Genomic DNA, 26418 nt, shown 5'->3' on the forward strand with positions numbered 1-26418 from the left:
TTCTGAAATGTGTTTGACCAATATTAGTTATATTTCTGCACTTTCATCGATGCACTCAAAGTGCGATATAAACCGGATTGCCACGCCCTCTGCAGGCCCTTTTTAAATGCTTTTTGCACCAAATTTACCATACGGTATTTGAATCCTTCAATTCTGATCACCATGCCCAAGCACAATTTTGACGCTGTACTCAAAATGTGATTTCAGTCAGGCAGCGCCTGAGCTCACCTACGTCGACGTGATGGCTGGCACCATATTGTCCGAGGTCAGATTTACACCGAGTTAACCGAGGCGAAGAGGCTGGGGATCGAACCCAGGACCTCACGCAAGGAAAGCGCTCTGTCACGGAGTTGCATCCCGATACATTCATACTGGCACCTGATACTGTATGTTGTAAGATGTGAAAGTTAAATACTGTATTTTCAAAATATTCTGAATAAGTACACAAATGATTAGTTAAAGGCAAAACCGCCCTTTTCTAAGATGGTTAGCTTAAGACAGTATAGCCTTCAAAAACGTCGCTCCGCATCTCTCTTCAAGTCCGATCGATCCGAAGTGAAAGTATCCATACGTGAAAGTCCAGCATTTGTTCATCAGCATATTGATCGGCGAAGAAAACGGTCGACGCAGGGCAGGGCAGAACAATTTATTCGAATCCCACGGAACAGCTTTGATACGACAATTTAAATACTGCGCATTGACGTGATAAAAAAAAAAATGAAGTTACATATACTGAAAGCAGAACATGATCCTTTGCACAGGACATACAAAGTTAGTGATTTACTAGATTGGACCGTTAGCACTTGTGACCTGAGGGTTTCTTCATTTCACAAGCAATGATACCGCTCCAGTTCATCCAATCATCTGACTCGCACAAAAGGGACTGACTGCGCCATGGCCCTGAGTTTAGGCAGCTGACACAAAGTTTCCGAACAATGAGGCTGAGCTAAAGCATTGCGAATTGTTGGCCAATTCGTCAGGAAGACAAAGTGCTTTCAGGGATGTTTGGACATTTACAAGACTGCAATGAATAAGAGAAGGGCTGCACAGATTGGAAGTTAATGCTCAAAACAGAAAATTGTCACATTTCTGCACTACCCGAGTCAAACTCCGGGATTGTAAATCCCTTTCCTGTCGTCTGTACGCGAGCATGCAAAAGAAATCACAGGCCATCTACGCTGCCTGCGATGTCCCGTCAGTGTACGTACGCCATGAGATGTTGCCATTAACTCATTTAAAATGTGTCATTCCCACAGATATACATTTTGAGGGCGCTAAATTAACAAATCCGCTCCCGAAAGTCGCCACCACCGCGTCGTCAGCAAGAACCAGTGCTCTTCCGTTCCTAATCAGATTTAAAGGAGCAGATGAGCTGATGCTCCAATCTTCCCCATTTATTTATAGCACATGACACTTGACTGGCTCCTCTTCCTCCCTCTTAGCCCGTATCTTAATTCTCTCCCAGCTTGAGCGTTGCAAACCGCTTGGCCATCTGCAGCGCCTCCTGCAGACACTGTGTGTTGCGACCAGCGGCCTGTGCTGACATGTCCTTGCCGCCTCCTTTACCGTCCATCAGGGGGCACAACTTCTGAACCCACTCGTTGGCCTTCAGTCCACGGTTGGCTTTTTCCTGCGGGGTAAACGGTTTCCCATTAGCATCAGCATTACAGCGTTTGGGTCACGATACAGGACCAAAATGCACAATAAGATCAGCGTGTATGTGATGGGGGGGGGGGGAACGAAGGCGGGCTGTGAGACCGCATTTACCTGAGGGACTTCACACAGGCAGATGACCTTGCTGGCATCAGGGTCCACGGCGAAGAGCATGGCGGCGGTCTGAGGGGAGTTGGACTTCAGCACCTTCAGGCACTCATTGAGAGCCTGGGAGAGAGGAGGAGCGAGTGGACGTTACAACGTCGGCATCGCTGATGTCTCAAGGTCAGAACCGATGAGCCAATTTAAGCCAATGACGAAAACAATGAGATGCCTGAGAGAGGAACTGAATTTTAAAATGGTCGCACTTTCTTCCCGGGCGACAATTTCTTCGAGAAGGATACGCTCTTTTGTCGTCACCACATTTCCGTCTCAAGACTTCCTTTCAAAAAATAAATCAATTCAATTCAATAAAAATAACTAAACTCACCTTGGCTGAGGCGCCAGTCTCCATCGCCATCACCAGCAGTGCTTGATTGGGGTTGCTCTCGATCACCTCCTTGGTCTTCTCCAGGACTCTCTTCTGGATGTCCGCCTTGTAGGAGCGGTCCAGGTCATCCATGGTCTTCTTTAAGCCCTTTAGGGTCTCCCTCATCTCATCCTTCCGCCACTGCGAGATCACTGCAGTGCCGATCGACTGTATACAAGCAGTCATTGTCGATCACGTTGCAGTTCGCAGAGATCTTACGAAGCATGTGCTTTACCGCTGTGCTACATCCCCATATCATGCCGTGAAAAAGTATTGGCTCCCCTCTCAAAGTTTTGCATTTTTCCCCCGCTTGAATGTAAATAGACAAACATAACCCGAGTGAACTTAAAATGCTGTTTATAAAGGGTGATTTCATTTCTTTCGGGGGAAAAAAATAATTTTAAGTTACCGGACCCTGTGTGTGAAAGTAATTACCACCCTTGTTAAATACAGCAATTAATTGTGGCCAATTACAATTTTGGGTTCATTTTCACTGATCCCACCTAAGCCTGCGTACCGACAGACCTGTTCAATCAAGACATAACTTCAACAGAACAAAACAACATGGTGGGTGGTTGTTTTTAGACAAAGTCTAAAAAAGGGCCATTGCTCTCACTATGGTTCGCTGGAATCCTAAAACTTTCAAAGTGGCTTTTGTGACCCTTTCCAGACTGATAGATCTCACTCAGTTACCCATTTCTCTACTGTTATGGAATTTCTTTGGCTCGTGTCATTTTGTTGATTCTGATTCAGATTACCGTAATTTCTCGTGTATCGTGTGCACCCATGTATAATCAGTTGAACGCAAAATTCTGGAAAACCCTTCTACTTATGTAAAATGTATTTTTACAATGCATGATTTTGCTTCTACCCGTATGATCAAAACAAAGTATCTATTTTTTTGTTTTTTCAAATAATTATTCTGAAGTTAAGCAGTATTTGAACACGTAATACTTTTTTTTTTATTGACTTGCTCTTATTTTGAAATTCACAGCCCTACTTTTATTTAGTAAATGAGAACACACACTGTTGTGCTCATGTTTGATTACCCAGGCATAATTTGTAAGACATGAAAACATGAAAGGGCCATGCAAAACATTTAATTTTATTTTAATGGGATTCAAATTAAACTGTCAAGCATTTCATAAAAGCATTATCATCAAAGGGGGAAAAAAGAACTTAATGATGGCTGTTGTTCAGTCAGTCATATTAAAAAAAATATATATATATATATATATATATATATATATATATATATATATTTCACAAATGATGCCAGGGTATGTAAACTTATGAGCCCAACTGTACATTTTATGCATGACGTACCAGTCATATTGGAATGAAAGTGTAGGCTACACCTTTCTCAAAACCTCTCGGTGGCGGTGGCATATTGGAATGAAAGTGTACAGCTTTATTATAACGGCACTGTACATGGACATCATGGGACCGTATATGTAAAACCAGCCTGTATGACCAGCCTCCAAGTGCATTGGTAAGACTCGAATATTTTCAATCAATATTTATGAAATATTACAAATCAGTGCACAAGTAATACAGTTTAGGGCTGAACAGTCCTTTACTAACATGGTTTACTTCAACTAATCTCCGCAACAAAAGTCGACACATTTGTATGAAACATACATTTTCAAAAAAAGCACCCGCAAGTCAAGTCAATGTCCTTACAACATCGTCATGGAGGGAATTTCGAGAACTGGAAGGTAAAACACGCTGAAGATGCACAAACATACCTCCGTCACGTCTGCAATCTCTTTCTGCACATCCTTGTTGGGTACGGTTTGCTGCTTGACTTTGTCTGCCAGGGCTGCCAGCGCTTGGTTCAGCGTGTCTGCTTTCCTCTGAGCCTGGCGAACAACATAAACACGAACACTTCATCGCCGTCAAGTTTGGGGTCATTGCGCGACCCTTCCCCCCGCTTTAACCACTGATGTTTGAACACAATTTTTTCATATTTTCTTGTCTATTCTTAGCTTTTTTTTTTTAAACTCGCTAAAATTGAGTTTACTGTTCATTCAGTTCCCATGAGCTCCATATTGAAGCGTTAACTGGTCATATTTTTTAATTAAATGCGCATTTGAAGCATTCAGGAATAAATTGTGCTTTGTATTGCTTTTGCTTCTTTTATACAGTAAGGTTGGCAGTTTTCCTTCCCCCCCCCCCCCCCCCCCCGTATTTATGTGCAGCATAAAAACCCTCCGAAATGTGCGGGCGTGCCTTCAACAGACCAAACTCAGCAGTATTTCTAAAATGACAGCTTATTGCTCGATGATTTGCTACTAGTGTTGAGATGGTTGTCGGTTTTGTCTGAGTACAGTATACGGACCATGAGCTCAGTTAGTGGGCGGGTATGAGAGCCCCCTTAGTGTGATGGTATTGTCATCATTTATATTTCCATCCATCCATTCATTCTCAATAGCGCTCATCCTGTTCAGGGTTGCAAGGTGCTGGAGCCTATCGCAGCCGACTTCAGGCGCAAGGCAGACTACGCCCTGAACTGGTCGCCATTTTAGTCGCAGGGCACACACAGACAACCATTCGCACTCAGTCACTCGACCCACCCCCCCCCCGCACCAAAGTCAGGCGAACGTGCCACTGCACCATCAGTCACTTAGGATTTAAATTTGATCGAGCTATATACATTTTGACCAACCTGTCGTGTGCAACCAGCTAAAAGCCAGCATATGCTGCATTACATAATCCACGGTTAACAGAGAAACTTTAGGGGCTAGATGGGGGGGGGGGGGGGGGGTCGACTCCATCAATAATTAAGTGCACATCCACTTAAGCTATTACAGGCTGCTGAGAAGACGGAATGTTGCTTTTGCGCAAACATCCGAAATAGACATCAAGTTTCAAGATAGTCAATAATGTCATCCTTTAATGCACTTACAAAGCCCGGTGTGCGCGCTATGGCGCGAAATGTGGGCTTTCGTGCCATCGTTATTATTATTTGATTGAGTTTTATAGCTGCTCTAAGCGCAGGGTGGCCACTTTTGTGGCCTTTTATACCTTACTGAACTCCTTAGTTTGGTGATGATGTGCTCTAAAATGCAATGTTGCAATCATCTTTTCCATGGCCATTTGTTAAAAAACAAATTCATTCGGTTGGACCAATATGAAATTGGTTTGACAGCCGTGCCGCAGTTGAAAATCCCTGCTCGAGAGCAAAAGCATTTTTAATTGAGTGAGGTTGTCGGCAGAAAGCAAATCATGCGTTGACAAGCTAACCGTAAACAACCAAGACAAGTCATAGTTGAATAGCGCGCTTATGTGTGCGAGTCCCGACCTTCTGAGCCTCGCTTCCCGTCACCGCAACAATGCGACGAACGCCCTTAGCGATGGCCTCCTCTGAGACGATGACAAATGGCGCAGCATGAGCGGAGTTCTGCAGGTGGCTATTGATAACAAAATGGAACAGGATAGTTGTTAGGGGGAGGCAGGTGAGGAGGCCGACGAGGAGACCAGCAGGAAGTTGAGTGTGAAGTGATTACAGTGTTGCCTCGTTCACATATTCTATAACTACAAAGACAGAACCGCCAAACAAAGACACACCTTGTCGCCTGTTCTGCGGCTCACGCACACGACCGACGACGTGGGAAATACTCACGTTCCACCGCAAAACTCAATCGAGGTGAGGGAACCGGCGGCACCGTCGGGGTCATCCAGCAGGTCCTGAACAGGGACGCCGACGGACACCACCCGGACAGGGTCGGGGTACGTCTCATCGAACACAGCGCGCAGACCCTGAATGGCCTTGGCTTCAGCGAGGGAGGCATCCATGGCGTAAACAGGCTGAAGCAAAGAGTAGGCTTGTCAACAGCTACTTAAGTTGGACTTTTGAGAAGTTGGGTTTCAGAATGACTTGCTGATTTTCTTTTCCAAGTGTAAATTGTGTACATGCATATGGTCTTGCATACCGTGTGTGCATTTTGTCTTGGCTTGGGCAAATTTCTTTTATCTTATCGAACACGGCGAGAGCTTGAATTTGTTGGTTTTTTTCCTTTGTAAGCATTTTGTCTTTTGTGAGTTTGGGGTCTTTTATCCTCATTCTGTATTTCAAACCTTACTATAAATGGAAATTGAACAAAAGAAAATGAAGCAAACTAAGCAGCAACACTCAATCTAAGCCAAGAGACTAAACCTGCAGTTTACAATACGTAGAGAGCGACATCGATGAAATTGACTTGACAAACGAGAACTGTCACATGATAAGACAAATACAAAACTTGGAATTCTTTATTGACGTTCGGGCCATTAGCATCACTGACCTTGGCATCCCTTATCATAGCACAGGCGATCTCCTCTGTCCGCCGGACCTCGCCCGTGCTCAGGGCGGCTTTAGCAGTAAAGTCAAAGCGAAGTCGGTCTGACGCCACCAAGGACCCCCTCTGGTCTGCCTCGCCCAAAACTCCTCTTAGAGCAAAGTTGAGGATGTGCGTAGCAGTGTGGTTGCTCATGACGGGCCTACGACGAGCCTGGAGACAGCAGACGAACAGACGGTCAAGAGCGTCCGGGATTCTCCCCGCGTAAGCATATTCTCAGTTACTGACGAGCTCACCTCGTCCACGTGTAAGGTGACACGGTCTCCGACCGTCAAAGTTCCATAAATGGTGCCCACGTGGAGAACATAACCTCCTCTAACCTGCGTGTTCGTCACGGAGAATTCCATGCGCTGCAAAACATAGAACACGGTCTCCATAGAGTTGCGACACAAAGCAGTCAATTCTGTCGAACATATTCAGGGTGAGCAACGGGTCATGAAACCTCTTCGCCGATGTGGCTAAACAACATAAAAATCTCCTACCCACACTTGTGCGTAGTTAGCCATAACATCCACGTGTGTTTATGTGGCTAAACCGTTAGCCACTCTTAGCCAGTCCTCGTTACTCTGGGATCACTAAGCCCATAAGCTTCAACGACGTGGGCCCAATTAGAACTACCGAGACATCGATCGGGACGGGGGTTGAACGATTTGGGGGGGGGGGGGTCTCAATTGCTTCATTTGTTTGTTTCTTTTAAACAAAGATGGACACTGAAATTTAGCATGCGATTTTTCAGGAGGACGTTTGTTATCGTTATTCACTAAACACAAGAAATAAATGACCAAAACAACAATGGATAAAGCCAACAAATAAAAATGGCTTTCCTGTAAGCTAGGCCTAAATGTTATGATGACTTGATATAAGAACATGCAAGACGTATAATAAGAAATCACTTTTATTCATATAGTACGTTTCAAGGAACCCAAAGATAAAGATTAGTGACACCTGTCAGTAGGACGCCGCACAAAAAGAACATTTAAATTGATCTCTGACAGCATGGCGTACCTGATAAAGTGTCCGGATACGCACGGTCATATTCCTGCACTTACGTCCTCTGTGTTATCATCCTCTCGAAGTAAGTAGCCCTCGTCAAACGTCTGGCCGCCCTGCTCGGCGTAGAAAGACGTCTGATCCAGCAGCACGCCGCATTTCTGACCCGTGGTCACTTGGTCGCAGAAGGCGCGGTCGCGGCGCAGGGCCAACACCGTGCCCGACGTCTGCGGGAACTCTGACGACATAGCGACAAAATGAAGGCGCGGACTTGGACGTATGCAAAAGCTCGGGTTTGTGTGCGCATTTGAGGGTTTTCGCACCGTAGGTGCCATTTTCATCAGAGGCGTATTTGTATTTGGGAGAATCATCTGTGGCGGGGATATTCCTATTTCTCAGCTCTTCGATGGCATAGATGTCCAACATGATGTGGTCCACATCTCCTGCACCCTTACCCTGGGACTTCAACTACACACACACACAGACGCATACAACGCCTTGTTACAAAAACAATTCGGTCAAATAATGGAAGGGGAAGGGGAAAAAAAGACCAAAGTTCTACACTATCAAAACTAACCTTATCAATATTTCATTGGCAGCTCTTGCACAGCTAACCTTGCCAAAACACAAGAATGTAACCATCGCGCAAAGTGTTTTATAATGTATTCATCTTAAATGCATGAGGGGTAAGCCCAGATGGCATTTTTATCAGGAACTTGTTTTGGCTGAGTTAAGAAACGTGTTTGTACTCTTGGAATGAGCTTGATCCCTGAGGATGAATTCACTTTGAAACTCAAATGTCAGCATGAGGGGGTGTACACAGCCAGAGCACATCAGTGCACTTGCTCAAGAGTACCTCGGCACTGACCCGTTTGCACATTTTCATCCACTGCGCGAGGAACTGCTAAGAACCACTTTATGGGTTATCATCAAAATTCAAAGGCAGATTGCGACGATGTCAGAAGGTTCCCCCTCCTTCGTCTTCCTTACCTGTGCGGCCTTCTTCTCCTCCTCAAAGGAGGCCAAGTCCACCACCATGCCTTTCTCCTCCGCGATGAGGGAGGTCAAGTCCAGAGGGAAGCCGTACGTGTCGTACAACAGCCACGCGGTGTCGCCTGGATGCAAAGATGGACAAAGGTCCTGTTCAACATTCGCAGCGAGCACGCACACAGCTGTAGGAACTCATGCGACTTTCTCCCACCTGGGATGGTTTTACTGTCTCCCATACTCATGATCTTCCGATCGAGGATACGTCGCCCCCTGCTGAGAGTTTTGAGGAACTGTGCCTCCTCCTCATTTATAAGGTCCTTCACAATTTCTGGGTCTTTCTTCAATTCGGGAAACGCGTCCCCCTGAAAAATAGAACAAAGGTTGGCGAGAACAGTGAACGAGAAGAAGCAGAAAGATGAATGTGGTGTGGGGAGAGCCCGTGAAAGACAATAAGAAATCATGAAAGAGGGAGCTGAAGAGCATCTTTAATCTACAGATCAATTTAAGACTATCTACATTTGTATCATTCTGTCGTTTAATACAAGCGTTTATTTTATTTGTCGCTTATGTTGAGGCGTCCGGGCCGTCTTTCCGGCATGGGTTGAAAATGTGTCCTCCTCCCCGAATGCCCGCGACTTGCACGGGATATATTGCAAACCGTACAACTGAGGCAGGACAACAAACAAGTCTCACCAGAGAATGGACCACCACATCCACCAGCGAGGCGAAAAAACCTCTCTGAGCGCCCAACTTCTCATGGGAATAACGTACGGCGCGGCGCAGGATTCTCCGCAGAACGTAGCTACGTGGAACGGAAAGCACAAATCAAATATTTAGCGCGGCGCGTGACTTCATTCGCCATAAACGCAAACGAATGATTTCAAATGAAATGCAGACCCGTGGATGCGTACCCTCTTCCGGTGTTGTCGGGCCGCCCGCCGTCTGAAAGGGCGACGGTGATGGTGCGCGCGTGATCGGCCAGCACGCGGTACGCCATGTCGACGCCGTCGGCGTCCTCGGCGCCTACTTTGCCGGTGTACGGCCGAGCGCCGGTACCCTGAAACAAACGCGACTTCGCGTTATTTCGTCCATTTAATCACCTCTGGAGAAAATATGAAGTGATACCTTGACCTAAGAGTTGAATTTGCTCAACCAAGCTGTCCAAACTCAATCGACTCATATCAGATTGATTTTCCCATTAATAATACCAGTAATCGGTTCTGCCTCTCCAAAAAAAAAAAATAGATTTTTGTTCCATTTTAATGACTCAACATAGCGTCGTGTTGTTTAAGAACATAAAACAAGAGAAGGTCAAGAAATAAATTGGTTTTATGAAGTGTAACTACTGTCCATTGGGAGAGACCCAAAGTCCCAACAACAACTGCAGCATCCCATCTATGCCCTGAAGCGGGCGCGGGCGCGGGCGCTTCAATTGTGAGCATCTGCGCGCGGCTTTCAGCTCAGCAGCTGAAAATGCGTCGGCAACTGTGACTGAAAGTTTTGGCTCGCAACAAAAGTTGACCGAGCGATTGGCTCTTAACCTTGAAGTTTGGGAACTCATAAGTCGAGGTACTATCGTATACTATTGAGTGAAAAAATATGTATTTCAATGACTAAATTATTTCAACAGTTTCAATGCCAAATTTCAGCTGTTTCGCCTGGAGAAATGTTTACACATCACCTTGTGAAAGGAATACAATTCAGAATTTTGCTTCTTGACATACCTTCTGAATCGCTTCAAAATATGGAACGAAGAGGTCAGTGTCATAGTTGGACATCTTGTTCTGCAGCACAGACACCAAGCGCTCCAGGCCCATCCCCGTGTCGATGCTCTTCTTCGGCAGCGGCTTCAGCGTCGTCTCAGACTCTCTGACGGGAAGAGCCGAAAATCCCTTACAGGCGTCTCGAAGTGGAACTTCCGAGCGAAGCCGCTTTCACTGTGCGTGCGCGCTACCTGTTGAACTGAATGAACACCAGGTTCCACACCTCCAGGACGTTTGGGTCATCCATGTTCACCAGGTGGGAGGCGTCTCTCCCGCCAATGCGGTCGTAGTGGATCTCACTGCAAGGACCGCAGGGGCCAGTGTCTCCCATCTCCCAGAAGTTATCCTTCATACTGCCTGGCAGGATGCGAGCTTCCTCCATCCTGACACAACGAGCACAGGCAGCGAGAGAGTATTGAAGGAATGATTTGATTTCTCCCGTCCTTTGCTTCAACTCACGAAGCTGAAACATCTATATTTTACACACTCCTCATTTTCCACTTGAGACTATCGGAGTCCTGGGACGCACACGTCACGGAAAGAATGAGTCCCAGCCGCGGAACAACGAGCAATTTATCATCACCCAATACAGATACGGTAACCGTCCGCTACGTCGCGGTTCTCGCTTCACGGTACCTGCTACGCTGCTGCTTTCTATTACAGTGTTTGCTCTCCTTTATACTGTTTGTACGATATTTTTATCCATTGCTCTTGCGCTCTCAATATATGTGTTCAGGCCTGCCAAGAATTTTAAAACACTGTATTTTCCCCGAAACATCCACAGTCAATGATAGTATTGTTTTTTTATTCCACTGATATCACGATAGAGCATAATAAAAGATTGTACACACATTGCAAATTCTTCCCTGGTAATGAAAAATATGAGCACAACTGAGTAATGTTCGCTCATTTCCTAAATTAAAGATCGGGCTGCATTTCACAATAAGAGCAAGTACTTAAGAGAGAAAGTTATACGTGTTCAAATGAAGCGTTTAAGAAAAATGAAAAAAAGACTGTCCCCTCTTCTGTTTGCCGTCTTGACACAACAGTGAACTCTCAAACAATTTGGCATATTTTAACAAATGTCAACAGCTGAACGTATCCAATAAAAGTCGAACGAGAGCCACCGGCTTCGCTCACCCGAGAGCCATCCAGATTTCTTTGCACTCCAAGTCAGCCTCCAGCCCAGCGTCGTCGTTGCCACCGAAGTAGGTGACGTACAGGCGGTCAATGGAAATGCCAAACTCCTCGGTCAGCAGCTCCAGGGCCATCTTGCAGGCCAGATGCTGCGGCACGCAGAGGTCACGATGCGGAACGAGCGGAAGAAAGGACAACGGAAAAAGAGCAACGGGAGCATTTCAATCAAAGCTTCTCCAGAAATGAATGGCCAAGGCCCTCTCGTGTTGAATAATTAGTGCCAAAGCGGTTGCGTAATGTATTAACACCAACCTACCTTGAAGTAGTCCCCGAAGGACCAGGACCCCAACATTTCGAAGAAGGTGTGATGGTAAACGTCTTTACCCACATCGTCCAGGTCGTTGTGTTTTCCTCCCGCACGGATACACTTTTGGGTGTTAGCTGCGCGACGTAGCCTCGCCATGGGGTGGGATGGGTCAATAGTGTTGAGGAAGATGGGCTTGAACTAGTAGAGACCAAGAGATGTTGAAGTCGGTCGATGAACGCAGCTTTTGACAGAGTGATAACAGAGGTGGCCGAGGCACGCTCAGGTCACCTGATTCATGCCGGCGTTGGCGAACAGCAGCGTGGGGTCATCCAGCGGGATGGTGGATGACGAATGCACGTACCGGTGCTCATAGCGAGAGAAGAAGTCGACGAACCTCTGGCGGATTTGAGCACCTCTCAAAGAAGAATCCATTCTGAATCGGCTCTCTGGAACCGAGAACAACACGACAAGTTCGGGGAAAACAGAGTGGGAAAATTACGCCGAGTACATCGTGAAATAAGCGACAAGCACACGTTTTAGCTCGCTGTACGTTCACTGATCGGAATTCACTTCAGATTCCATCACTTTTCCTTGCAGCACTGATTACGTAAGACCCTTCCGCTGAATCTTTAAAAATGTTCAACTTGGAGTATGAACGTGTGTGTGTGTGTGTGTGTGAATGGGTGAATGTGAGGCTTTGTAAAGTACTTTTTGTCGATTGAGCGCTATATAAATGTATGACTATTTTCCTGTGATACAGTCAAGTAGCTGTATGTTCAGACAAGCTTCTTGCGAGGCATTCTTCATGCTAATTTCGCAGCCACAAATTAGCCTTTGGCGCTTTTCACAAACCACCAGTTGCTTCGAGAAGGTGAGGCGGGTGAGGCCGGTGAGGCGGGTGAGGCCGGTGAGGCCGGTGAGGCGGGTGAGGCCGCCGGCCAGATGCCGCAGAACGCTTTTCTTTAACTTCACAGCGAGAGAAGCTTATTTTATTTTTGAGGTTCTCTTTTTAATTTGAGTTTAATCATTTGTTTGCATCATTATTTTGTGCTGTACCACTGACATGCCATAAAAAGATTCTTTTTTTTTTTTTTTTTAAAGATTTGATTTCTTTACTTGGTTTGGACCACTACCGCACAAGAAAAAGAAGACCAAAAAAAAGATAATTTGGACGCACTCTCTCTTTTTCTTATATGCCTTGCCAAAGAATTGGATCCGGTCTCGGTAGTGGCAGATACTCAAAACCAAGGGACTCGGACATCTCTTGCGCTGGCACAGCTAACTCAAAACAGGTCTCCAAAGCTGCAGTTATTAAAAACCGACATGTCCCCGCAACTACTCAAGGGAACTGAAGGACTATACCCGTGACACGTCGTAATGAACAGTGCACGCGTCCTCGTTTAAAGGCATTACGAGTGGTGTTCATTCGTATGCTGTGCAGTAACGCAGCAGAAGTCAGCAGGCAAAAAAAAATAATACAATAAAATAAAATAAAATAAAATAAGATAAAAAGTAAACAGCCCACACCTGCTCCTGACGACGAAACCACATCGCGGCCGTGGCATTAATCGTCCGTCAGGTAGCTGAAAGTGTCAAAGCACTGGAGGTCGCTCGGCTGCTTGCCGCTTGCCGCTGCGGGGCAGTGACGACGGCTAGCTAAGGGTTAGCTACACCGGCTAACCCGCTCCAGTCTAACGTCGACATTTCAGGCAACGACTCCGACTTGGAGGACTTCCCGAGTACCAGGATGAATTTTGTGCATTTCGCAAGCCGCCCGGGAAAAGATGAATACTCACAGATGACGTCGCAGAATTAAGTCGGTTTTCGGATCCCGAACACTCTGCTGTGTGCCCACGCTGCTCCACCACAAGGAAAGCCCACCGCTCGCCGACACGCCCCGGCTGCGCGCCGATTGGGCCACGCGCACGAACGTGTCATCAAATGTCGATTGCCATTGGTCCGATTGACTGTCACTCTTCGCCGGGCCCGCCACTCCACGGACTCGAAGAGCCTCGCTTGGCTGATGCAACTGAAATGTGTTTTGTCGCGACTGACGCTTCATTGGTTTGCGTGACGTATGTCGTGTTTATAAGTCTCAAGTTTCACGAATTGGATGCGACCACGTGTAGTAACTCGAGCATTTGATTGCATCATATTTTAATTGAGACTTCAACGCCGCAACAGGTTTCACAGTACAGTTTGCACTACACAATTTAGTACCATGGATTTGTATTCCATGTAATCCTAGAGATTTCCCCATTTTGTCATTCATTGTTTTATGTTCGAGATTGTTGAAATGCTTCTTTTATTTGGGAATGAGCAATTCTCACTTTTTGCAAGTCAAACGCAGTAAACCATCAAGTCGTTTCCAATAAACGGGAGGGCCATTTCTGTTCGTACAGTAAAACATTTTGAGGGAGGCGTTAAAAACTGGATTGTCTGCATATGGATTTAATGCATCCGTCATTGCCCACGATTCGTTAGCTAACGCCGGATCGGTCCGAGCGCAGGTCACGCAGTCGAGAGAGCATTTGCTGCCGTCCTGCAGAAGAACGTCCCTTGCCTTCGCCCGAGGAAAGATTGCCAGATTGCCCGTCACGCAGAACAGCGACACAGCAGAAAGCCGGTCTTGACAGAAAGTGTCAAATGGACAAGTAGACAAACCACAATTACTGGACTCAACTTTTGTTTTTCACTTTGGGTACGAATTTGGCCTTGGCAGCGGTCTACCATCGACTGCCATACACTAGTTCAAAATCAACATTAGACAACATCCATCCGTTTACTCAGTTTCTATGCCTCTTGTGGGTGAGGCAGGCTGGACTGGTTGCCAGCCAATTGCGGCGCACAAACAACTCGAGTGTAAAAGTGAATCTTGGATACCGGCTTTTTGGCGTGCCCCGCACAAAACCCACGCAGGTGCAAGGAAAACTAGCAAACTCCAAAACAGGAAACGGCAGCCGAGAGACCGACCTCGGACCTCCGAACTTTGAGGCAGACGTGCTGGCGAGCTTAACATGCTGGCTTCAAATGCTATTCGAGTTTAAATCATCACGAAATGACGACAAGCGATACATTTGGAGTGCTTCGCCGCACAGAAATACCCAAAGCCTACTTGCAATCTCCTTACCAAGCCTAGTGATGTTGGAAAATGCAAACTATCCAAAAAAGAAAGGAAGAAAGAAAAGGGAAAGCCTTTTAATGAGCACGCAGCTGTAAGTTAAATGCAAGTATAATGGATTGTTATATTACAGAACAGTCAATATTACTATAAGGTGCCTTTGGGACTTCCCCATTTCACCCCCCCAAAAAGTTGAGACGATCCATATTTTGGGAATTTCTGAAAGGTTTTTACATGAAGCGATATTGCACTATGACAGAGTAGACGTGTTAAGTTCAACAGAGCGTACAAATGGATTCTGGAAATAGCCACTGTTTCAGTGGCCGTTGAAGAAAGCTGAAACGCTTGGCGTAATATCGCTGAAAACAATTTCTTAAAGGGCAGTCACCCTATGACGACAGGGTGGAGCTCAGTTTCAGGAATGCATGCAAAATATCCCAATTATGAAAATACGACGAGCAAAATGACTCGTTTTATCAAATAACTTACGATACGGACGTAGTATCGTTCAAACGTTCATTGCATACAGTGCGTGGGACATGGCAAACTCATGTGCATCCGATAGGGAGCAAAATGAATAAACGGCAACTTCAGAGACTTACCACTGTACTGGTTGGTATACGTGCAAACGTTCGCCCACATATACTCTCATAAGACCTCAGTTCCATTATTGTGCTACATGTTTATGATTTCCGAGCGAGAGCGACGAGGACACCAAAGGCTCTTTATGGTGACATTGACCCAGAAAACAACTAACTCAAGTCAGCTTTCTGACGGTGGGGGAGCCACCCGCCGAACTGCCTTAGCCAGAGCTTGTTGGATGACAGGATAGATCTTATAGCAGCCCTCAATACAGGTGCGCACCCCAGCAGACAGAGTCTCTACGGTCATTTCTCCGTCAGACTGCAGCCCGGAAATCTGGTTCAAGCTGGGGAGGAAGGCAAGAGTCAGTCTTCCCTGACCGTCGCCGCCGCCATTTTCCTCCGCGTACGTCGGGTCGACCACGTACGAGGCCCCGTCCCGGCGGATGGCGCAGCCGAGCACCAGGTCGTACATTTCAATACCCGCGTCTGCGAGAGCGAGGGAAGCGCAGGTGACGGCGTGTGCCACAACTGAGCCGCTGTTTTCGAGAACCATCACGTTGACCTCTATCTGTGAGCGGGGGTATTTGTGAAGGCACAAGGCGGGCTGCAGACTTTCGTGCAGCATCAGGGAGAAGTCCTTGTCCTGACTCCCTTGAATCCAGGAGCCTCTCTCCAGGCAAGAGAATGGAGCAAACCGCATGTCTGTTGTCAACCTGGTTGCAAAAAGATCAACACTTTTGTTGGAGATCCTCTAAATAATAACCACCACATAGTTCAAATCAATGTCAAGATTTTTCCATTTGGCATACAGATAATAAGTAGTGTAAAAATGCATTGTTGACAACCACAACATTTCACTGGGCATCCTCCAAATGGTTTGAGTGTGTCTTCATCCTCTATACCAATTTGTCCCAGAGTACCTGAAGGAAACAAGTATGGCGCAAACATCCATGGAGCTGAAACTGGTACCCTGAACATCAGATCTTTTAAGCAGACATGCCAAACTCTATTACGACATGCTCACTGTGTATATGTGTCAAAAGTTGTTAGACAAAACATTGTCTTATTTTTATTTATTTTTTTTAAACCTGAACAATGCAAAGTGCGTTGCCTAACTAATTTTCGTTGTCCCTATGACAGTGACAATAAAGTTATATCCTAATCTATGCTATTCTATCTCAAATGAAGTCAACCCTTCTAGAATGGAATTGAATCTATGCGAGAAATAATCAAATTTGCGACACCGTTTTTTTTTTTTTTTTTTTAAATGTTGAAGAGCTCAATTAGGGTCTTCTGTCATAAACACAAAACATTTTGAACACGTTCCTCCAAAATGGCGGCACTCAAAATCTCCGCAAAGAGCAAAGGATAACTGTGATTCCACTCCAAGACAAATTAAATACAAATATTCCGTTTTGAAAAGTTAAGTGGGCTGCTAACTTGATACCAATCAAGTCCACCACGTTTTGCAAGATGCCCTTTATCAGTACCGCAATGGAGAACTTTGCAAATACAAAATAAAGTTCACATGGAATAAAAAGAGAGTACCTTCCACACTTCATATCGGTTTCATCTTTACGCTCTGTTTCTCTGGGACCGTAAACGCAGCACATCAACTTGGTGTCTCCAGCCTCCATGTACGCGGAGCCCTTAGCCTGGCTCACCAGGCCGCACCTGACGAAAACGGGCCGGACGTCCACCTGGTCCCGCTGCCGGCCGTCTGCTCGGGGGCCGTGCGATGGCAATACTGCCGCCGGCTTGCACGCGAACAGAGACGGGCTTTGGGAAACCTCTGGACCGCGTAATCTTCTGGTGTCAACAGGCATGCTTTTGCTGGTTTAGCGGTAGACGCGCAGCATGTGAATAGGTCCAGCACGTAAAAATGTCCCCCTAAAACACAGACGATAAAGATATCTTTCCGCCAAGTGATTATGATGCAATATCTTAAATGCGTTTTATGTTGAAACTCTGAAACGTAGAAATTCGTATCTTCCGTTACTTATATGTTCTGCATTTGTTGTACGGACTTTTTTTTCTTTGTATAGTCTCTACTTCTATTAAAATCGTTGTGACTTGGTTGGTCTGACTCGAGAAAATGCCGGAAGTAACGCGCAGTTTGCGCACGCGTACAACGTGAAGCACGTAAACTTCTCAATTGACTGGTTCTGCGCCCCCCAGCGGGTGGAAAAAAGAAACGCACCAAGTAGGAGGAGGCCACTTTTGCGCACGTGACCAAATGCGGTCAAGTACACTGCCCGATTGGACCAAAAATGCTCCTTTGATAAACTGACGACTGTGAGTTGTCCTTTGATGTGATAATGTGCTGGTCCAGTCGACGGATCAAAAAATCTTGCTTGTAAGGGAACGCGGAGCATCTTGCCGTTACCGAGCGCCCACCGATACGATGCCGACGACGAGACGCTTGATGTGTCGGAACTCCAAGCTTGGAATCACGGCCACGTTAATGTTGCCTCCAAACGCGGTCCTGGAAGGCGTCGCGTTCCCGCAGCCGCAGCCGCAGCCGCAGCCGCAGCCGCAGCCGGCCGCAGCCGTTAATAACGCCAAGGTGGGTACCCGCGACTCGCCGAAGCCGAGACCCGGCGCCCTACCGGAGGTGAAACGTCGCCCTGAAGGCTCGCCGCAGCTCCGGACCCCCGCCGAGCCCGACGTCCTGCGCACCGACACAAGGCGACTTATCGGCCGCTTTCTCAGTGACTTTACCGGGTTGACCGCGGCTACTTGGATCCAAAGCAAAGCCCAGTCGACGATGAAAAGGGTCGTGGGCCGACTCGTCGACAAACACAGCATCAGATACAGTGGTATGTGCATATCCGCCCTCTCTCTCTTTTTAACCGTCGTGCATCATAATAAGCACGGTACATACGAGGAGTCATTTTGAGACGCTACATGGTTCAGGCTGTTCAATATAAGTCATATCAAGGCCTCTATGGGCAATAAAAGCAGTATTATGACCATAACTTTCAATATGCTGTACATGTGGAACATTTTGTATGAGGTCATTAGAGCCACGAATGAGTCAATAAGTCATAACACAACATAGGACAGATATACTTTTTAAGCAGGGACTCACCTGACCTGCAGCCTTGCATGTTGGTCATGACTTCAAAATGTCCTTGTTGGGGACAAATGCAGTCTCAGGCGCGGCTGTCGGTGTGAAAGTGAGCTCACCAGACTGATGAGCTTTTAGTGGACGTGAAGGCCCTCAAACGATAGGAGGACATCGATTCAAACAACAACCATTTTTACATTTAGGGCAGCACCTTCTTTGATCCACACGCATGTGCACACGCACACGAATACACGCTGAATAAAGTTCATGAAAGCTCATCTCTCGACCAATTGAAGTGCACGTTTTCAGATGATAACGCTTGAATTTGCAGAAGAGCTTAGGTCAGAAAGGTTGAATTTCACAGGCACACAATGTATTCATATCTGCACACAACAAGCGCCTTGGGGAAGTCAAACTTGTTAGTAAAATTAAAAACATGTTTTGTCAGACCGGTCCCGTTAAACGCGCGCACGCAAACATACACGCACATAGAACTCGTATGACCATCCCAACTCGCCAACATATTTTTTCGCGGCATGAAATGTGGGAAATCATAGCCGTGTGTGAAGTCGTCTGCTGGAGGGCGGTGCAAGATAAAATAATGCCCTGATCTCTGGCGCCGTCTGGTGGTTTAAGGGTGTAAACGCCCCCTCAAAAGATTGTGCCTTTCAGTTAAAGCGCGAGGCTCGAATTTGTGCCATAATCACATCAGGGCACATCTCCAGTATCCAGTATATCGAAAAATAGGATTCATAACAAGTCAATGAGACAAAATATTCAAATTTGGACTCCTGCGTATGTCGACGAGCAGCTCCTATGTCTACAAACTTCGAAATTGCATCATGGTGCCGTTTTTAAGTTAGGTTCAAATTTCAGCCCTCAAGTCTTTGTCTCAGATGAAAGACATCAAAGTCAACGAGAACAAAAAAAAACAACATCATTTGTACATTTGTACTTCAACGTCTTGCTCTTTGGAGTTAATTTGAAAGCGTTTTGCCAGTGTCACCTTCACGCCCCGATGTCGGCCCGATTTCCTAGATCGGCCCGACGTATTTTGTCGGGAACGACAAAACGTCTCGTAGTGTGACAGATTCCACGACCGATGATTTGGCTCTACGATAGCGCACCGACGCCAAAATGAAAAGTCTCGAATGTTCGATTTATTTATTTTTGGAATCTTCCGTGGGGTGGGACATATCTCCGACGGCGCACCTTGCCGTCGACCAATAGGGTTGGGTATTGGGACCGGCGCATCACCTCCCGTGCTTGCCGTTCTCAGCATTCATTCACGCGCACGAACCAATGTTGTCCAACGCTTTAGCGCATGATTCAACAGAATGTAGTCAACATGTTTACTAGCTTGCTAGGCTACGTAACGTTTTGTTGCCCGCTTGCATCTGTCTTCAAGGCGTCATCAACCGACTGGCATTGGACGGAAGAGGGCGCGACATGGCGTTCGTCAGCGAGGTGGCCCGGATTCAGTTTGGAGACGGGACTACCAACTGGGGTCGCATCGCCAGCCTGGTGGCCTTCGCCGCCGTGGTGTCTCGGGCCTTGAAGGAGAAGCGGCGGGAGAGCTGTGTGGAGCTGGTGGCCCAGGAGGTGTCCACCTACCTGCTGTCACACCAGCGCACCTGGCTAGTGCAGCACAACGCTTGGGTGAGCAATCCTTCGTGAGTTCCCAACTCCCCAACTTATCGTCACATTCCGTCTTTTTCCTCGTCAGGACGGCTTTGGAGAATTCTTCGAGGAAGATGACCTGGAGTCTAGACTGAGGAACGTCCTCTCAGCCTTTGTCGGTTTGGCCTGCGTCGCTGCAGCGCTGCTCCGTTTGTCGCGGTGAAGTCCGAGGACGCTTGGCGTGCCACGTTTCAGCTTTGTGTCGTTGCGCAATCGCGCGTCGATTGGTTTGTTACGGCCTTAAGTGCGCTTGTTTTCGCACGAGAATGCAAATATGTTCAACAATAACTTGGGATCACCTTGTTCGTGCTTCTGTGTGTCTTATTACCCATTCGCCGTTCAGCCCAATTTGTTGTTACTGTTGCTCTTTGAGTGTCCTTTCTTTAGCGGCAAAGAATTTGCTAAAAATAAGTTTATATATCATACAAAGGTAGTTATTCTGGTGGAAATGTTTTTGCAAGAATGCAAGCCTGTGTTCAGCGATTCACTGCATATTCAAGTCAAGAATGTATTTTTGTTATTGTTGACTGACTGTTAAAATGCCAAATAGTTTTTATGAAAAGATTATTGAAATGCATGTGTTCCAAAAAATAATCACTTTGCCCATTCAATGGGGGGGGGAATGCATTTTTGCACTAAAGCTAACTTTTGAGATGCATGTGTCCGTTTTTAAAATTGTGTTTTTTTTATTGATTCATTTTTGTGGTTGACAAAATATGTTGTAAATAATATATTGTACTTTAAACGTGACTGAAGTGACCTTATTTTTACTACTGTACCTGTTGGGAAGTCTATTGTATTTTTGTAAAGATAAAACAATTGACTTGAAATTACATTTCTTGGTCTCGGCACTTATTTGCTTGACTCCATTGTGATCCCTTAACTCATTCATCAAGCGCATGTCGGTCTGTCCTGAGTGGACTCTATTAATAAATAACGAGTGTTTGCAGAATTTGTTGTATTATAACCGAGCCTTACGAATGTAAAATGAGGGGCTTTGGCGATAAAGACTATACTAAATACAGTTGGTGACAATTACAAGTTATCCTGCAGAAAATGTAATCGTGTAACTATTTCAATTACTTTTTCAAGTAGTATAACGAATTACATTTGATGACATTTGGATCCCTTTTCTTAAATTTGAATAACTGCAACTGGACCCTTGGTCGTGTCCTCTAAAAAGTGGATTCAAACCATCGGTCATTATTTTGCAACTAACCACATATTTCTTCTGTACACAAATGGTAAACTGATAACAAAATGATCAAATGTAAACGAGTACATTATATTTTTTTTGTTACCTTATGAATTTAAATATATATATATATAGTAGCAAATACACACATTGTATACGTGTATAATGTGGAAAACGTGATACCATGTTGACCTAATGACAAATGTGCACAATTTAGACTATCGCTTCATATGACTCACGAGATAAGAGTCATTGAATGTTCCTTAAAAATGTCTAAAATTATCGATGAAACTCATTAAAAGTCAAAGTTATATGTTAAGTGTAACTAGGAGTCTCTCTAAAGTTTTCACAATTTCAGAAAAGCTAAGATTTTGCACCACTAGGTGGCGCTTCAGTTATATGTGGAAAGATAGGTCATGTTTGAGATTATGGCACCCGACCACCAGAGAGAGCCAACCACAAGCAGCGGCTTTACAACGAGGAAGTGATATGGACCATTTTCATATGATTTGATCACACAAAAAAATCGAATTTCTCGAATTTCTCGATGCAGTTTTTTATTGGTCTTATGTGGATATAAATGTCTCCCATGCTGAAACAGCCACGCATAACGTACTATTTTCCAAACGTTATTTATGATTAAAACGTTTGGTAAGCGTGTGTGTGACAAAATGGCTAATAAACATCATACCAATATGAATTTTATGTGTAAGTGTTTGGTCCCGCTCACTGCAAAATTCCTGACTTGAAACACATTCCGATTGTAGCATGAATACATTTCTTTTTAAATCACACTTGGACTAACGAGCCGATAGCCATGCGTGTAAACTTAACGTGTTCGTATGTAAACAGTTTTTGTCTCGAAAGTATGAAATGACAAATGTGAATAACGGTCAGTTGGAAGAAAAACAAGGATTTGTTTTTAAAGAAGAGGAAAAAACAATGATAAGACGATAAGACTCCTTCATGCAAATGCTGTATATCTAATACAGTATTTATACTTTGCATGAAGACTAAAGACTTGAGACGTCTACGACTAATTTGGAGAACTCGTTCGTTTATGTGCATATGGAGGAAAAAGAGTCTGACTTCCTTTCTCTCTGCATGCATGTGTGCGCGCGTGTCGGTGCGTGGGTGTGCGTGACTTCCTCACCAACGTGAGACTCTGTTAGCACTTTGGCAGGAAGTCAGTCAAAGAGCTTCTCTGTTTGGGTGAAACATGACTGTGTCACTATTCCAAAGTAGAGGGCAGGAACGCTCATCCGGTACATTTCACAAAGACGATTCTCCAGAAATAACAGTCAACCATGGTGCACTTTTGACACGTTGTGGCCGTTATTTGGGTTTGTCAATGTTTGTCTGCCCGCCGAAGGGGGCAGACAAAGGGAACGATAATCCCAGGACCCGTGGGCGTGGGGGGGGGTCTTCTTTCTTTCTTTCAGTCTTCTTTCACCTACTCAACATCTCCAAGATTCGCTGACAACAGCAATATTGATAAGAAACCCAGATGGCCGAAACTCACATCCACGCATTCGTCTCTTCCGGACTCGACGAACACGATGTCCTAATTTCCCGCGGACTCCTTTGCACCAATAAAACGATCAAATATCGAATACAGCTTTTGCATTGCACTCTGCAGGTGTGCCTGATGCTGTGGCTGCTCTGTGTGCGTTAAAAGGCGTTCCCATTTCCAGCACATATGATATGATCTGGCTTATGAGTTGCTGGGTGAAACGCACGCACTGAGAAGGGTGTTGCTTTTTTACACGTAGAAATTGCACCATCTATTTCTGGTCCATCGCCAAAGATATGTGTGGGAGATTCTAGTTGTCAGGCTTCGTTTGGCCTGACCGACTCAAAGGAGGGTCAAAGCCTTCCAATTAAACAGCGGTAGTCATCGGTTTCATTGACTTCATTTCCGATCCACGCATCCTATTTCTGCAAAACAGGGTTGTGGCAAAATGAGACATTCCTTCGTAGGTCGGATTATTACGCAAATGCATCGCAGAACAAGATTCTCACAAAGGGGACTACAGTAAACCCTGGCCGATGAACTCTCCCGCTCATTCGCTCAAAAGCGTACCGATTCGCACCTGTCCACGTCATATTTGACTCTTTCTGTCATACCCAAACTACGGCGCCATGTTCCCGCTGAAGTAGCTAGTGTCGGAAGCCGGCTGATAGCTGGCAGTCAATCATCGTGCCGAAAACAGCAGGCCGGCGAACTCGTCGAGATGAACCGTACAAAAAGCCCGGCTTGCTATTGTCAGCGGTGGAAGGTAACAGCTGGCTGCTCAACAGAAGGTACAGGAAGTGCCCAACCAAAGATGAATAGTTGTTTGCGAAGAATCTTTCCATCCAATCGCCATACCCATTATCCTCGCCAGGGAGTTGGAGCCGGAATTCCAAGCCCCGACCTAAGAATTGGGAGGCTAATGTGCAAACTACTCAAACGCCGTACCACCCTTTTTGTATGCGTATTTAATTTAGTAAATGAGACTAACAGTGAATTACTGGGTCAAACTGAATAAAAATGACTCATTGGAAAGTAGTCATTGGCATTTCTAAGGGTTGTGAGGCATTTTCCAACATCAAATCATCTGTAAACATTTTTTAAGACGAATGTTGTAAGATGAGTTTGAAATGATATCCAAGTGTTTTGGGATCATAGTTTGGGGTAAAATTTCGGGTTGAAACTTAACATAGGCAATTATATATTTTAAAAATGTTTGTTTTGTACATTATCGTATGGTGAATCTGTTCATAGTGAATGTAGGGGAATAGTGACGAATAACCTTGTTGGTGATTCAAACCTCACAAAACACTGTGTCAGTAATTCTCATCATGATAGCACAGCAGCGACAAATGTGCACGACACTGACAGCCTCTTGAGTTATGGACCGGCTGCTTGCGTTAATCACCTGCGATGTGTCATCCTGCTACTTTTTGCAGAAGCCCCAATTCCAACAAAGTTGACGCATCGTGTAAAAACTTAAATGAAAACAGAATTCAATGATTTGCAAACCTTTTCAACCTATTGCATATTCAATTGGATAAACTACAAAGACAAGATATTTCATGTTCAAAAAAGCTGGGACAGGGGCAACAAGTGACCGGGAAAGTTGAGCAATGCTAAAAAAAACACCAGTTTGGACTTTTCGACATGACTTTAGAGCTCTCAGGCGGCACTGCATTAAAAAAAAAGGCATCATTGTGTCAAGGATATTGCCACGGGGGGCAAAGAAACACTTCAGAAAACCATTGTCAGTTAACACAGTTCGTATCGACATCTACAAAAGCAAGTTAAAACTCTACCATGCAAAGCAAAAAACCAGATATCAACAGCAACCAGAAACGCTGCCATCTTCTCTGGGCCCGAGCTCATCTGAGATGGACTGACGCAAAGTGGAAAAGTGCAGCGTGGTCTGTCGAGTCTACATTTCAAATTGTTTATTGAAATCTTGGACGTTGTGTCCTCCGGGCCGAAGAGGAAAAGCGCCATCCGGATTGCTATCAGTGAAAAGTTTAAGAGCCAGCATCTGTGACAGTATGGGAATGTGTTAGTGCCCATGGTAACTTGCAGATCTGTGAAAGCAACATCAATGCTGAAAGGTACATAGAGGTTTTGGAGCAACATATGCTGCCATCCAAGCAACATCTTTTCAGGGGCGCCCTTGTTAGAACAACCGTGTTTTGTAGTAGAAGAGTGCGAGTACTAGACTGGCCTGCCAGAAGTCCAGACCTGTCTCCCATTGAAAATGTGTGGCGCGTTATGAAGCGCAAAATAAGATAACGGAGACCCCGGACTGTTGAACAGCCGAAGCTGTACATCGAGCAAGAACGGGAAAGAATTCCACCTACAAAGCTTCAACAATGAGTGTCCTCAGTTCCCAAGCGTTTCTTGAATGTTGTTCAAAGAAAAGGTGATGTAACACGGTGGTAAGCACGACCCTGTCCCGGCTTTTTTGGAACGTGCTTCAGGCATCAAATTCAAAATGAGTCAATATTTGCAAAAAAGCAATGAAGTTTATCAGTTTGAACATGAAATATGTTGTCTTTGTAATGTATTCACTTGACTATACGTTGAAAAGGATTTGAAAATCATTGTGTTCTGCTTTTATTTATTTTTGTTACACATCCCAACTTCATTGAAATTGGGGTTTGTAAAAGTGAGAAAAATGCATTTTGCTTTGTCAGGGGGAGGAAGGAAATAATGACAAAGTTTGCACTCTGATACGGTGTATGTGTAAAATAAGGCAATCCAAAATGTGTGCAAAATACAAAGCAGTCTGATACGTGATGAAACTTGGCAATGAAACGATGACCCTGAAGTTTAAAGTAAAAAAAAAAAAAAAAAAAAAAGCCCAATGCAACTGTTTCGACTCATTCCAGAGTAAATATTGAGAAATCTTTACGAGAAGAGGCAATTAAGGCCCAGTGATAGAGGTCAAATCAAAATGATCGGCATTGATAGTTTCAACAAATGACCGGATGGAATGCAACTGAGTTTCATCATGAATCATAGATGTGAACACGACATACAAGCATAATAGGATAAGTGGAAGAAAATCAATGTATAACAATATTCATTAATCGAAACCCACAATTGCACAGAGGGGAACATGCAAACTCGGATTTGAATGAATAATGTATGAATTGTAAAGCGTCTTTGAGTGTCTGGAAAAGCGCTATATAAGTGTAACGCATGATTATTATTACCCTAATTTCTCGTGTATAATGCGCATTTTATTCCCCCCCCAAATTGTCAAAAGTCAATAGTGCGCATTATACATTGGTATAGAGGCAAATGCAAAAACATTTCATCCATCCGTTTTGTGAGCCGCTTCTCCTCACTATCATCGGGCAGGAGGCGGGGCACACCCCGAACCGGTCGCCGGCCGATCGCAGGGCACATACGAACAAACAACCATTCGCACTCACATTCACACCTACGGGCAATTTAGAGTCTCCAATGAACGCGTGTTTTCGGGATGTGGGAGGAAACCGGAGCGCCCGGAGAAAAGCCACGCAGGCACGGGGCGAACATGCGAACTCCACA

At 45.3% G+C, this 26418-nt stretch overlaps 3 protein-coding genes across 4 annotated transcripts; 1 reads left to right on the forward strand and 2 right to left on the reverse strand.

The window, feature by feature from the left end:
- Positions 1–631: 631 nt before the first annotated feature.
- aars1 (alanyl-tRNA synthetase 1) lies at positions 632–13614 on the reverse strand. Its single transcript, XM_061676253.1, has 20 exons — positions 13506–13614; positions 11998–12155; positions 11719–11907; positions 11406–11551; positions 10457–10648; positions 10227–10371; positions 9414–9559; positions 9196–9304; positions 8714–8864; positions 8503–8627; positions 7836–7980; positions 7572–7750; positions 6759–6872; positions 6469–6675; positions 5808–5992; positions 5487–5595; positions 3931–4044; positions 2144–2350; positions 1768–1881; positions 632–1630 (listed from the first exon to the last, which is right to left on the reverse strand). The coding sequence occupies exons 2-20, from the start codon at positions 12139–12141 to the stop codon at positions 1451–1453; spliced, it is 2901 nt and encodes a 966-aa protein (XP_061532237.1). The 5' UTR covers positions 12142–12155; positions 13506–13614; the 3' UTR covers positions 632–1450.
- Positions 13615–14893: 1279 nt separating this feature from the next.
- Positions 14894–18623, reverse strand: exosc6 (exosome component 6). Of its 2 annotated transcripts, none has more exons than XM_061676257.1 (3): positions 18506–18623; positions 16963–17304; positions 14894–16127 (listed from the first exon to the last, which is right to left on the reverse strand). In XM_061676257.1, the coding sequence occupies exons 2-3, from the start codon at positions 17238–17240 to the stop codon at positions 15593–15595; spliced, it is 813 nt and encodes a 270-aa protein (XP_061532241.1). In that variant the 5' UTR covers positions 17241–17304; positions 18506–18623; the 3' UTR covers positions 14894–15592. The 2 variants fall into 2 exon arrangements, with proteins under 2 accessions (XP_061532241.1, XP_061532240.1); XM_061676256.1 differs by lacking the exon at positions 18506–18623 and adding an exon at positions 18136–18214.
- On the forward strand, positions 17624–20979 carry LOC133402482 (induced myeloid leukemia cell differentiation protein Mcl-1 homolog). Its single transcript, XM_061676258.1, has 3 exons — positions 17624–18233; positions 19893–20143; positions 20211–20979. The coding sequence occupies exons 1-3, from the start codon at positions 17819–17821 to the stop codon at positions 20325–20327; spliced, it is 783 nt and encodes a 260-aa protein (XP_061532242.1). The 5' UTR covers positions 17624–17818; the 3' UTR covers positions 20328–20979.
- The last annotated feature ends 5439 nt before the right edge of the window (positions 20980–26418 follow it).

Source organism: Phycodurus eques, chromosome 5 (genome assembly GCF_024500275.1).
Source record: "Phycodurus eques isolate BA_2022a chromosome 5, UOR_Pequ_1.1, whole genome shotgun sequence".
Taxonomy (NCBI): Eukaryota; Metazoa; Chordata; class Actinopteri; order Syngnathiformes; family Syngnathidae; genus Phycodurus; species Phycodurus eques.